Here is a 14274-nt window from a genome sequence, read left to right as displayed (position 1 = left end):
ACCTCTGGGCCTGACCCTGGCAATGATACACTCAGGCCTTTTGTCGGCCCTTGACAAACATCCTCCAGCTGAGCCCCACTGTACATGCAGTGTTCGTGGTGGCAAACCCAGCCACATTCCAGTCCTGGGAGGATGGGCTAGAAGACACAGGAAGATGTACATGAAATATGCAATAAGGCCCCTTTGTTAGAGGCCTGAGAGCTCTTAGCATACAGACATAGCTTGAAAGGGCAGATTTAAAACCACCTATTAGTAAGTGACCACTGAAAAGTGAATACTGATTGAAAATTGGAGGGCCAGGGATTTAGCTCAGTGGTTCTGGCGCCTGCCTCGCAAGCGCAAGGTCCCAAGTTTGATCTCCAGTACCAAAAATAAATAAATAAATAAATAAACAAACAAACAAATAAATAATAAAAATGAAAAATGAGCATACTAGAAGACACAGATGCTTGGAATGAGGTGTAGTAAAAGAAACTTCTTGGAGAGAAGGATAGGGAACCACCGTTTACTGAGTGTCTTGATGGGGTTGGAGTATTGCAGAGGGTCCAAAGGCCAATTTTGAGCCAGGAGAGCAAGTGTTCAAAATGGAGCATGCACCGAAGGCAAAGCCTGAGGATGATGGGGGTCCAAAGACACAGCAAGGCTGAGCTGGGTAGTGGAAGTAAAGGGTAATTGATAAAGACTCTCTAATGCCATTTTGAGTATTTAGATTTTATTGATGGGCAACCAAGTCCTTAAGCAGTTAGACATTTTGAAAAAAATTTGAAAACATTGAAGAGATATTTGGGCAAAATAAACCTTACAGTGACAGGGTGGTGGAGGAAGGATGGCCAAGGAGGATCAGTGAAAGGCTTTTGCTGAAGTTGGTGAAAGGCTGGGGGTCCTGGGCTGGGTGTGCATTTGACACGCAGAATCACAGTGCCTGGGGGGAGCCTCATTGGCCACTGTAGCTGTGAGAGGACTGTCAGCATGGCCTCCTGGGGAGGTGCAGAGGTGTTCTGGCTGCCCCTGTGTTTGGGGGCTGGGTTGGGCTGGCTGTGGAGGAAAAGTGGGGCTGTTTCTCACCAGCTCAGTGTGTGGGATGCTGAGCTCTGAGGAGAGACTTGGGCAGTGGGACATTCATTCATTCATTCATTCACTCATTCATGTTTTCCAAGTCCTTGTTGTGTGTCAGTGCCTGTACTGACTAGAAATGTTACACAGGGACATACTCCTGACGTGTGTCTCTAACAGCTAATCATTGGAACAAATAAGGATTTGCAGTACAAAAGATAAGAGCAGTGACAGAGTATCAAATGAAGGTGCTGTAGAACTGGGTGCTGGAGTAGGAAGTGCTTGGGCTCAGCTATAACACAGTAAAACTTCTAGAAATCTGGGCAGAGATAAGAACCATGGAGATCTCAGCCTGGTACCTCTCTCCCCTGAACTCGTGACATTGGGGCTCAGGTCCTTAATCTGGGGAGAACTGATCCCTTCTTTTGACTGTCCTCCTATCAACTCAGCAGTAGCACCGATGCCCCTTCTCTGTGGTTTCTAGTTATAATGTGCTTCCCCTCAAGTTTCCCCTATTCTCTGACACACACTAACTGTCGGGCTTACCAAGAACCCCTGGAGCCTTAGTCAGACTTAGTGAGTCTGAAAATATTGGGTGTGACATCTCTGTGGCCAACAGACTGGAGAGAAAGAGTTGGAAAAGGTAGGGGAAGGGACTTGTCTCCCCCTTTCCCAGGCTTATTCCTAAAACACTAGTATCTCAGATACCCTCCTACAGCTCTCTTCTCCTCCTCTTCCCCCACCCCCCTGAGCCTGGAAAGGTGCTGTTTGTCCTGTGCTTGCTCCCCAGGGCAACCGGCCAGGCAGCAGGTGTGTGTGTTGAACAAGGCTATCTCTGGAGCAGAGTGGCTGGAGATGAGCTTTGTTTAAATATTAAAGAAGTCAATCATTAATCACGCCTGGCTTAGTGCCCAGCTACCCACTGTCTCCATTCAGGAGGGCCTGTGCTGGGGTAGGGAGAACCACAGGGAAGTTTGTGAGACTACTTGGATCTCAGGTGGCCAACAAAGAGCTGTTTAGGACTACAGTACATTATGCAGCCCAACACAGGGTGAGCCAGATCAATGGATGTGTGGCCTATAGTGTTCATGAACTAGATATCACCAATTCATAAAAGAATATTCAGTTCTCCTTGAGGACATTTTGTAAGGGGACTGAAATGAGGTCATTTCTCTAACTAGAACAGTCTTAGCTTCTGCAGGCCCAGCCTCGTCCCATAGCCCTCCAACCCCCATAGCTGGGTTTCTAAACCAAACCAGGCTATTTGAAGAATCAGTTGTGGGTTGAGGGTCAGTTTAAAGGAACTCAGCTACTAGGTTACTAAAGCCATGCTTCCTGAATCCCTGAGGGAAGGGGTGTGGCACACATAGAATCACAGAGTTGTTGCCTGTGCACATGACCTCACATCTGAGTTTGCAAACATACAATCAAAACACCACATGCACCCAGATCTGCCTCAGCTGTACCCAATCACAGATGGACACTCTGACTTCAGATTGTCCCCTCCCTGTTGCCTACCCTCCTGGGCTCAGCCCCCTTCTTCCTTCCCCTCAGCCTCACCAGTCTCACTGGTGGCTAATCCTTGCTCTACCATTCAGCTCTCATCCATGGAGGCTTCCTGTGGTGGTATGTGAAGATCCAAATGGTTATGCTGATCACACAAAGCATGAGGATGAAGCAGAGGCCCAGCAGGATCCACTGTCTTCGGGTAGCCTGTTGGGGCTCCATGGCCACTCCCAGGAAATAGGTGGAGGGCAGGGAACTGAGTATCATGCTGTCCTGGTCTAGTGACCATTTTTCCAGGAAGTACAGCCTGTAGGCCAGTCCCAGGACCACCAGGAACATGACAAAGCTCAGAAACAGCAGCACCCACTGCCCAAATGTAACCTGGCCAGGCTTCAACAGCAGACCCAGTAAATCCACTTTGTTTGTTCTTTCTGTGGAAGACAAGAACATCTCACAGAGCAGGTAGGCCTGGGAAGGGGGCCTTAGGGTTCTCTGTAGCTGTTGGGGAGATCTAACTGCTACTGGATTTTTCTCTAGGCCTCAGGTCACAGGTGAGGTAATTGCTCCAGAAGGAGGATGAGAAAGAATACAAGGAAGAGAAAGATATAGGCATAGGGAGGGTGACATATCTCATGAAACATAGCCAGGAGGCAAGATGCTGACCCTCTGCTCAGACACCGGCCTGGCAGTCTAGCTAGATGGTATGCAAGAAGCAACTGAGTCAAGGCTGTACCTGGTAGAGACAGGTTAGCCAGCAGCAGTGCTGTGCCAGCTCAAGCTGGGCAATGGATAGGCTGAGTTATGGCTGGGTCAGGGTAGGGAAATGGCCTAGGGGAGGGAAGGGCCTAGGGTTACACTAAGGCTAGGCCCAGGGCCAGATTAACGAACCTTCAAAGGAACAGGTGAAGTCTGGCCAGCCCAGGATTTCTCCCTGCCGCACATTCTCAGCCACTAGCCAGTTCAGGAGTGGCTTGATGGGGGCCTTTGTAGACATGTTGGACTGCCCAGTCAGCTCCTTTGGGACCTCTGGCCAGGGCCTGCTCGAGCCCAGCTTCAGGGCATTCCTGAGGGAGTGGGGGTAACTGTAAGGTTGTGCTTGTGGGTGTCCACAGGTACTGCTGGGGCCCCTTGGAATCCCCCTGGGGCTTTGCCAGCCAGAATCTTCCCATAGAGCTCAGCATAATGGATGCAATTGCCAACTTTGAAATAAACTCATATGAGTTTGAAGTTTGGCTCACTTAGTAGCTGTTGTCTGAGCTTCAGTTTCAATACTCATAAAATGGAGATAATAACAGTATCTACCTTACAGATTTGCTACAATGCTGAGAGGCAATAAATGTTAACCTCTGCTGCTGATGTTTATTAGACTGTTGTGATCATTATTCTCCTGGACTCAAATAGGCACAAAGTCTGAGCCACTGTTTCCTATGAGGTGTTCAGCATCAATGGGCAGAGACAGCTAAGGTTTAGAGGGACTCAATGTCTCATGAGTGTGGGTGATGTTTTGTGTACCACCTGCAGCACTGCACAAATGTCAGCTGTCTCCAGGGACACCCAGTGCTAGGTGGCAGGTAGTAGTCTTGGCTTGGCCTATTGTACTCTCAGTGGGGCTACAGGGTGCCAAAGCCAGGGCTCCAGGCTCCTCACCCTGACTCTGCAAAGAAGTGGTGGACAGATGTCGCTCTTTCTTAACCTGTTGTTCTTTGATTTGACCAAGAAAGAGGTGAGGCCTGGAGGCCCAGAGAGCAGTGTAGTGTCTGGACTAACAGGGACTAACAGGATTTGAATCTGGATTCAAATCCCAGCAGTGCTACTTCTGTGCTCTGTAACTTCTGGCATACAACTTAAAGCCTCTCTTAGACTGAATTTCTTCTTCAATAAATGGGCTCTATGAATACTTCCCCATGGTAAGGATTAAATCACATAGTGACTGAGGAGGACTTTGTAGCTTTCAAAGACTTACATCACTTAATAAATAACCAGGAAAGAATGAGGTGGGGAAGCTAAAGGTTAGCAGATTCTTGGCAGACATTATTTTTTTTTTTTGGTACCGGGGATCGAACTCAGGTCCTTGTGCTTGTGAGGTGAGTGGCGGAACCACTGAGCTAAATCCCCAGCCTCCTTTGGCAGACACTATTGCAGAAAAATGTAGTAGTTAGGATCCCTGAGAAATTAAGGTAAAAAGTTGTCAAGATTGAAAGAAAAAAAAAAAGCAAAAACAAAGTCCGTGACTAACTCTAGAAGTTTTATCAGATGCTGGCTCTTGAATGAAAGGAAAAAAACTAGAAGAGGGAAGCTTCAGTCACTGAAAATCTACCTGTTTAGAAACAAGACTACAGGCCAATGGGGCAAGATGTGTGACCTGAGCCCAGCCTGCTGCTGGTGTAGACGGCACAGAAGGCCTGAGGCTGCCAAGCTGGCAGCTGGTACTGCCTGGAACCCCCAACTCTGAAGTGACAATGACAGGCCCATGAACAAAGCCAGACCCACCCACCACAGCTGGCTGGGAGAGGTAGAGGGACTTTGGGAAATTGAATGGGGCCCACTTCGGCTCTCCATTCCCAACACCTGGGCAGGGTATTTGCATTTAGGAGGATGAGTTAAAGGTATCAAAATCAAGTTTTAAGATACATTAGCCATATCAGGTTCAGTAATATGCCCCCTGTGGTCCCAGATACTTGGGAAGCTAAAGTAGAAGGATCTCTTGAGTCTGGACTTTGAGACTGACCTGGGCTACATAGCAAGACTCTATTTCACTAAAGGCAAAAGAGCAGCCAAAATTCTCTTCTTTCTATGAAACTGAGAGAAACCCTGAATAAATCCTCTTGAATGAACCCATCTGACTTTTTGTGTGTGTGTGTGGTACTGGGGATTGAACCCAGGGATTCATGCTTGCTAGGTAAGGTACTAAGCTACATTCCCCAGCCCTTCACCTACACTTAGTTAATCTCCAATTATCCCATGCCTGAGTTCATGAATATCCCCATGTCATCTCCTTGGGGAGGTGGATATGAGATTTGGGTAACCTTTCTAATTCTTGGCATCCTCAAGAACAAACTTTCTCTATTACAATGCTTGTTGTTTCAGTGACTAGTGTACTGTACAGCAGGCTAAACCAGCCAGGTTGAGCAACACCTGCTTCTCCTGACCCCCCACCTGCCCTTTCTCCCTTGCTTAGCCCACATTCTACTTTGCTGCCATTTCACTTTCTCCAATGCCTACAATATCCTCATTTCTCAGAAGCCTTTCATCTGTCCACTGGCCAGAAAAATGGTGATTAAGGTTATAATCTTGGGAGATTCAGGGTCTTCCTGGATCAGGGGTCCATATGGCAACGTAGGGGGACTGGTGAGCAGGGTGAAGGATGACTGGCTATATGCTTTGGAGCCAAGTCAGACCTTGAAAGGCCTATAAACCCCGGGTGGGGTGGAGGAGGGAAGTGGTGAGAATGGCTGAGGTCAAATGGCCCACCAAGTAGGTATTAAAGTGAGTTGGTGTAAAGAAAACAGATATCCAGTGGGCCAGGGATTTGGTTCAGTGGTGCCTTGCCTGCCTTGCAAGCACAAGGTCCTGAGTTCCATCCCTGGTACCACTAAAAAAAGAAAGAAAGAAAGAAAGAAAAAGAAAACAGACATCTGCTATTTCTTGAGTACAGAAATCCTTCCTTGGTCTTCAAGCACAACCTCCTAACCCTCTTTGTTCAGTCAAAGCCTTTTCTACTGCTTCCACACCTTTCTCGAATTATGGAATTTATTTATTTCATGATCTATTTCCTCCTGCTGGATTCAAAGTGGTTGGTTAGCATTGGGACAAGTAAATTTTTGCTGAATGAATACATAATGGGTAGCCAGAGACAAGAATGTAAAGAGTAGAGAGGTGCTTTTATATTGAATACATTCAAAAAAGCTCAAAGCTAGGAATCAGCTAGCTTTCCACCCCCGTAGAGTGAAAGGGTAGAAGAGCAAATAGACAGAGGAGATGTTGGTCATGCAAGATGCGTCCCGGCCTGTGAGTAAAGACCAGGGAACCAGTCCTGCAGCCCCATCTGGCTTTCTGGTTACAGGCATATTGCACGGTAGAATCACAAATACATTCACTAAGTATGCAAAGGACACTAAATTATGTGGCATTCTTTTTTTTTTTTTTTTCTTTTGGTATTGGGGATTGAACTCGGGTTTATGTGGCATTCTTAATCCTCTGGGAGGTAGGTGTAAGATTCAAAGGAACTTTGACCAATTAGGGAAATAGACACATTGAAATTAGTAGAAATCAATGGAAAAAAGACCACATCAGTGGGTGGACAGCACATCCCAATGGTTGGAGTAGACTTGAGGTTAATCTCACCAGAGCCAGTATCCTTTAACTGATGGAGGCAACAGTGTGAAAGGTAATGTGTTTTGGAGTCAGTTCTGGGTCCAAAGCATGACTGCTTCTTGCTACATTAATGACACAACAATCCTGTGGCCTCCCTGACTTTTGGTTTTATCATTTGTAAAACCCAGATAATAATATTTACTTTGCAAAGTTAAGCACTACTAATACGAAACATATCAGAGAGCTTGCTATGTCATAAGAAGTGCTCTGTACATTCAGTTCAGGTTCCCCAGCCTCTCCAAGTCTGCTTCAAGACCAAAAGAAAAGAAGACAACACATAATGCCACAAAGCAGGGGGGACAGTTTGATTTACTCTGTGTGTGTGTGCACGTGCGCACATGTATTAGTAGAAGGGGCCCAACAGTGGCTGAACACAAGGTGCTCAACAAGAGGAACTGTGCTTCAATTCATGTAGGAAAAGACTGCAGTCTGACAGGAGGGAGATCTAGTATTAGAATGTAAACTCAGTGAAGTTCTGCCCAGGTAACCTAGGGTGACTGGGTTAGGAGAGGGGGCCTTGAGCAGGGCTCCTTACAAGGGAGATGGAGCAGCTGAGGACAAATGAAGGAGGGGACCACTCACCCCAGGATCTTCCCAGCCATCTTGGAGCTAGAGATGTCACACTGGTGCAGCGGACCTACATGGCCTGAGGCATTGCACAGTGCCTTGTGAAGCTGGAACTGGAGCACTAAGCTAAGGAAATACCTGGAACACAAGGGAGGTGAGATCAGGGTTGAAAAGCCCCAAGCCACTTCAGGCCAGGCAGCTCCAGTTTGCAGTGGCCACAGGGTGCATGACAGCAGTCACCACCTGGGTGCAGGCTCGCTGGGCAAGGCCCTACCTTGAGTTGCCCCTAGAATATGAGGGCCTTCCTTGTGTAGCCTTGTGAACCAACAGTCACCCCAACCCTATCTCCCTCTTTCCTGTTCTCCTCTGGGGGAAGCAGGGATGGCTTAGATTGAATATTCCCACCATCTCTGCCCTTCACACAGGATCTAATGGAAAAGCTCAAAGGATCCCAGGGCACAGACCTACGAAGGCTGTGCAATCTGATAGGAAGAGGTAGGCAGAGGACCGGGTAGCATTTGGATCCAAGGCTTTGCTAGAAATCCTCAGCCTCATCCCACACCTCCCAAACCCCACTACCCAGAGCTGACTCTGCTGACTGGGCCCAAACCTTACCGAATATAGGGCACACTGGCAGAAACATGGAACTTGGCACCTGGGTCAAAGTCATCCTCTGTCCGAGGAACAGGTGGCCACAGCCCCTGGTGCTTTAACCTGAAAGGAGAAAAACAGGGTCCTGATGGAGGCATCTGAAGGATCTCAGAGCATTTTCTTTTCCAAAGCACTTGTGTGTTTATCAAAATTGGACCTGGCATGCAGACAACACTAGATACATTTTCATTCATTAAATAACTGAAGACACTTGGGCCTGGGAATTGGAACGAGACCATAACAGCAGTTAACACTGACTGAGCACTTCCTCCGTTCTCTGAGCTGTGCTCAGGACCCCTGTGTTCTCTCAACACAGGCCTGGTCTCTGGAGAGGCGTCACAGAGGAAACAAGCAAGGCCAGGTCGCTGCTCGCATCCATTCTAATGAAGGAGGACAGATTATAAACAATAAGCAGGTAATTTCATCTAGTAAATAGTGCTAAGAACAGAACAGAGAAACATCCCTGTGGCATGCTACTACTATTGTGCCCTCTTTACAGATGAGAAAGCCAAGATTTCGAGATCATGGAAGTGGTCTCAGAACACAGAACTAGTCACTGGCAGACTGAGTACTTGAAGCTGCTTTTGTTCCTCTGAGCTGTGCTCTTGTGGGAGATCATGGGATTGACTGCCACTGAGCCTTCTTATAAAATGACTGTAAAATGGGCATAAAATGACCCATCTTTGGGATGAGACAGTCTACGGGAAGGCTCATTGTTGTATTGTTGGTTCACTGGTACCTCTGAACCACCCCCTGGGGTTAGCAGACTGTTGGGAGGATCTTCTGGAGGTTCCTTGCTCAAGACCCAGGGAGCTGCCAGCCCTCACTCAGCCCTGGGCTTCGCTGGCTGATTGGTAGTGGGCATGGTTGGTAGAAAAGGAAAAGGTTCCCTGTAGAGGCCTCAGATGGCTGGGGTGGGGAGGGGGAGTGCTCTTGGACGAAGCACAGTCAAGACTCTGCTGACTCCACCGGTGAGACCTGCACCTGAAATCACAGGCTGGGAGTGGGGGAACAAAAGAGGAGTAGCACCCAGCCCTGCCACTGCTGGGGTGTGACTTCGGACTGAACATGTGGCTTCTGTGAGTGCTGGCTGATGTTTCTGGGAGGTGAACATTTTGAATGAGCACAACACAGAGGCTGCAGGCCTCACACGGTAGCTCATATTATCCTGTGTCCAGCAGCCTTAAACTGGTCAGTCTGACTCCTGGTGGATATGGAGGAGCCCTGGTCATCAGCATTTAATATCCAATCAAAGGCCCTGCCTGACTGCTGGTGGGCTCCTTTGTCAGCTTGGGGATGCTAAGCCTCTGGCAGGCATGCTTGTGTTTTGAGGGCAGTGCACCTGCCTCCCTCCTTGGGGACTCTTTCCTGGAGGGAAAGTACTCAGGCTCTCTTCATCTGTCTTCCTGGCCTCACTGTGGGGAGAAGGAAGGAAGGGAGGTGAAGGGGCTTGCTTGGTGGTCAGTGTTCTGTTCTTGGAGAATCTCAGTTGCAAACATGATGAGAGTTTCCTAGCCAACCAGGGAGGAAGGGAAGCTTACCAGGATCTCTTTTTCACAGATGAGCCAAGAGAGGTTAAGAGACCTGCTCGGTGCTGGTGCCAGATTCAGAATGAGGCCTCAGGATTGCCTTTGCTGGCTGGGTCTATGCCCTACAGCATGGCTGCTTTTGTCTGGTGACCACAAACATCCCACAATGCCCTGGTGTTTCTCTAGGCTGGAGGGTCACCAACATTGCAGCCCCACTCTGCTTTCAAAGAAGTAAACAGCACTGTCTGGCAGGGGTGGTCAAGCTCTGCTCACACCAGGTGTGGGGATGGAGCCAAGAGCACAGGGCAGCCACCTTCCTCACCTGAGCTTCCACCACTCCTGGTTGTAGATGTGCTTCTGGATGGTGCCATCAAAGACCTTCCAGCGAAACACGTCCACCAGATAGCTGAAGGGGATGAAGGCGATCTTCTCCAGGGCAATGCCCAGCAGGAAGTTGATTTCCTCCTCTGGGATGGGGTCAGGGCAATCAGGGGGTAGCTCCTGGCTCACTCTTCTGTTAGCCTTGCCTGGATAGCCCCTGCACTCCCTTGTGCAAGCGGCAGCCCCAGCCTCAAGCTGCCTTCCCATTGTCCCCTTGATCCCCACCACCTGAGTCCTGGAGCTGGAGGCTGAGCAGGCCTGTGGTGAACAGGTGCTTGTGGGAAGGGGCAGAGAGAGTGGCTATTGATCCCACAGCATCCCCCAAAGCAGGGTTGGCACCTTCATGGAAGATTACAGGGGGGTTCTGGCATTGCAAGAAGTACTGGTTATGACCCATCTGGTGGAAGATGGAGAGCAGGTCTCCTATGGTCACTTCCGTGTATTTCTTTATCCTAGAGTTAAAGGGTAAGGATGAAGAGCCTGAGAATGCCCTGGGAAGATTGGGATACTTCTTCGTTCAGATACATTTAAAGAACTGGCGTGGATGGGCTGGAGCCCACAGGGCCTTGGCTGCTGTCCTTCCCCACTCCAGGCTCCATATCCAATCAGTGACCAAGACCATGGCTCTCACATCTGCCTCCTGTTCTGTGCTTCTGGCTCACATCCCCCCTCCCCTGGCCGGGCTCACCCCCTGCCTATTCCTTGCCTTTGTGGCCTAAGATAGGCAAATGGGGAATAGGGTGGGGACGTGGAAGTATAGTGCTGGCTGCAGGCTGTGTAGGTTGCAGGTACCTGAAGTCATCGCCAGTGTAGAAGTCCCAGGCAGAGGTTTGGCATTCCGCCTCCTGCCCATCAGTCGGCCTCTCCAGCACTGACTTTTTCCAGAAATCAGGTGGGGCAGACAGCCCCAAGGAGGTGAAGAATTTGCTTTCCCAGGCTTCCAGGGGTGCGGGGAAGGGGGAGTACATGTGCACTGCCCTATTCACCCCGGGGGCCCGAGGATAGGGGCCTCCAGGGGCCAAGCACTGGCCTGGCTTCTCATAATCTTCTTGATGTCCTTGAGGGGCTTCTTAAGGAAAGGCAGGACCAGGTCTAGGATCTTGACCCAGGACCGAGCCCACATGTTCCCTGAAAGGAGAGTGGAAGGATTAAAAGGAGGTGAAAACAGTCTGTCCGCTGACTGAGTACCCCCCTCTGCCACCAACGGGCCCTTACCCAGCAGACGGGCAGGGATGGGTCCCCGCAAATTGATGAGTTCAGGCCCATAGTGGCGGTGCTGGGTGCGGCGCACATACGCATGCAGGTTGAGGTAGAGCGGCTGCAGCTCTCGGTAAAGTTGCTCCAGGTCTTGTTCCAGGGTGTCTGATTCATACTTAGCACACCACAAAGCTCCCATGTCTTTGTAGCCTAGGACAGGAGAGGGGTCGCTCCCTTGGTCCAAACCCTGTCTTTTCCTCATACCCCACGTTTCATCCCTCAATGCTTTTTGTCTTTCAATGCTCTGCTCTGGGAGAACCTCCTCAGCCTCCATTCTCAGCCCTTCCTCTCCCCAGATCCAGCTGCCTTGAAGCATCATGGGCAATGTCTTCCTCTAACATGATCCTGAGGTTCTACCCCCACCATCTACAGTGACTTGTGCAAAGTCCTCTCCTCTGTCACCCAGCTTGGGCACTCCTTCAACCATAAGCTTGTGGCCACATGGGCTTCTTTCAGATTCTCCAAAACTCTGCCTCCATCCCAATGTGAGGCTTCTGCCCAGGATGCTTCTTGCCTCCTGCTTGTCTGCTGTTGGCCATGTTTCAGGAATGGGTAAATGCTGGAGGCTTTTCTCATCTCCTCCCTCAGCAGCTTCTTCCTCTGAGGCATCATCATAAGTGGTGTTAAAGATGAAGGTGTACCTGATTATGGTACCTCCCTACAGGACTGCAAGCCCACAGGGCAGGGATCTGTCTACATAGCCTCAGAACCTCCCTAGCATCCAGCACACAGTAGGCACTCTGTTGATATTTGTGGGGCTCAGCTACAAGGCTGTAGTTCCGTTCTCCAGGGTCCTGTGCCTCCTGGGCCCTCTGCAGACTGAGCTTTGCTCCCCTTCTTGGGCACTGCCTGAGAGCATGTCATGTCCAGATTGCTCACCATTGAGCTGTGCAGCTTTGTTGCTGACCTCCACGTAGCGCCAGAAGATGGGGCGGAGGATGTGACCCACAGAGTCCCGCCAGCCCTCCCAGGCCCACAGGAGCTCATTCTGGTCCCTGGAGGTGGCCATGATTTCTTCAAGATCTGTGCCTAGAAAAGGAGTCACATGGGATCCCCGTTCCCTCCCATCTCTGCCCTCATTCACCCTGGGTCACCTCCCCCAGCAAGGGAGCACAGTTGGGGTTGGGAGGTCCACAGAAGGGGCAGGGCTTGGGCACTCAGCAGGCTCAAGGGGCATGCAGGGCCCCTCATCCAGGCACACCTGGGCCCTGCTATATGTCGTCTCCATGTAGGACAGAAGCTAGTTGTACTTGGGGGGACAGGTCTCACCCAGGGCAGGCCTGTGCCCTTGGGCTGCCACCAGCACTAGCCCCACAAACCAGAAGAAATGGGTATGGCTGAAACACCCACCCTCCTCCCCGAGAGGAAGTTCTGCTTCTGCTCTGCCAATCCACCTCCTGCCCCAGACACTGGCTCCCCACCAGGCACGACCCTCCCATCCCTGGGGTAGGGAGGGTGCCCCTGGAGCCCTGGGGCTCTGTCCATCACCTCCCAGAGCTCGTCCTGGGGCAAGGTGGCCACCTTGCCTATGTCCTGCAGCTTACTCAGCATGTGCTTCACAGCTGTGTCCTGGAACTGGGCAATCTTAAATAGGTGGGCCCAGGTGCCAAAGTATATCATGAACTGGGACCTCTCTACCTCCTTCAGCAGCTAGAAAAAGGGTCACCATATTTGTTATGGCAGACTGGTAAAGGGGATAGATGTCCCACATTGAATTCCCAGGGACATAACTCCCCTTCCCACTCACAATTCCCATTTTAAGGGTCCAAAATCATTGAAGATTTGCTAAGAGAATAAGGGAGAAAAGCCTGGGTTCCTAGAAGCAAAGAGAAAGGATTTAAAAAGGGAGAAGCAAGAGACTTTTACATGGAACAAGTTCGAGGCAATTAAGAGGCCTGGAAGCTTGCAACCCACTTTAACATGTGCTGCTTTGGGGCTTCCCTCTTTCTTCTAGGTCTAGATAGGGGTCAGGAGGTATTAGATTGGGCCCTAATCTCCAATAACCTCTGAGAAGAGGAAGGGAAGAAAAGAGTAGAGGGCAGGAAGGTGGTACCATACTATTTCCTCCTGATTTGACTTGGTGATGCTGGTGACATAGTTCCAAGTGGCCTCTGTGAACTGATTCAACACAATCTTGGCTGTTTGATCATAAAACTTCAGGAACAGCTTTGTCTCAGTAGTACACATCTCCAGGAAGGGCATCATGTGGTCCTGGGGGGGGGGCTGTCCCCACCCTGAACCCTTATCTGGTCCCATGCCCCTTCAGATTTCTAGTCACATCTAAGCTTGGATCACCCACAATCCTAAGCCAAGGAAAGAGCTGCCCATAGTAGAGGAGCACAAGTAGGGAAGATCCAGGAGTCCATTTTGTTCCCATGACCAAAAGAACAGCAGAGCTGGGGGAAGCTATGGGCCAATCATGAGTGAGCTCCATATTATGACATCAGTGGCTAAAGGGTCAGGCATGGAATATTAGATCTGGAAAGCCCCCACCCACCTTTTGGTAAACTGTCCCTGTTTTCTAGATAAAGAGACCTCTGATATCCAGAATGGTCAAGCTACAGAGCCAAGAGGAGAACTTAGAGATCAGGACTTTTCGGACAGAAGTTCTCTATTCTTCTTGTTTACTTCTCCCTGGGATTGGAGCCACTCTTGGACCTTAGTCAGAGATTGATGAGTCCCTTCCCTCCAAGGCTGGGATTGTCCCTGAGCAGATGGGTGGAATGATGGATGGATGGATGGAGCATAGATGGGTGCATGGAAGTGGCATTTTTGGGTCTTCAGGCTCTGGAAACCTAGTTGTTTCCTCAGGTTTTTCTAAATGGCCCTCTTATTTTCACATTTTTTCCCTTTTTTCTCTCGTGGGACATGTGATCATCCCTGGGGCTATGCAGGGCATATCTTCTCTTCTTACCCTTAGACCTGATTCTTCAGAGAAAGCTAGACATTATGCATG

General features: G+C 49.8%; 1 protein-coding gene across 1 annotated transcript; it reads right to left on the bottom strand.

The window, feature by feature from the left end:
* Positions 1 to 710: 710 nt before the first annotated feature.
* Positions 711 to 13742, bottom strand: LOC101703133 (angiotensin-converting enzyme-like protein Ace3). The gene is given in 15 exon segments (XM_087210163.1): positions 711 to 1035; positions 2614 to 2990; positions 3448 to 3623; positions 7516 to 7638; positions 8116 to 8214; positions 10003 to 10147; positions 10290 to 10513; positions 10854 to 11034; positions 11088 to 11189; positions 11277 to 11468; positions 12198 to 12347; positions 12474 to 12567; positions 12807 to 12968; positions 13377 to 13572; positions 13574 to 13742. Coding segments are annotated over 14 exon segments (2316 nt in total). The 5' UTR covers positions 13696 to 13742; the 3' UTR covers positions 711 to 1035; positions 2614 to 2640.
* Positions 13743 to 14274: the final 532 nt, after the last annotated feature.

Source organism: Heterocephalus glaber, unplaced genomic scaffold, assembly GCF_053883595.1.
Source record: "Heterocephalus glaber isolate CG9 unplaced genomic scaffold, H.glaber_assembly_v1.0 deba00001124, whole genome shotgun sequence".
Classification (NCBI taxonomy): domain Eukaryota; kingdom Metazoa; phylum Chordata; class Mammalia; order Rodentia; family Bathyergidae; genus Heterocephalus; species Heterocephalus glaber.
Note: the sequence above shows the minus strand (reverse complement) of the source record. Positions and strands in the feature narration are given on the sequence as shown.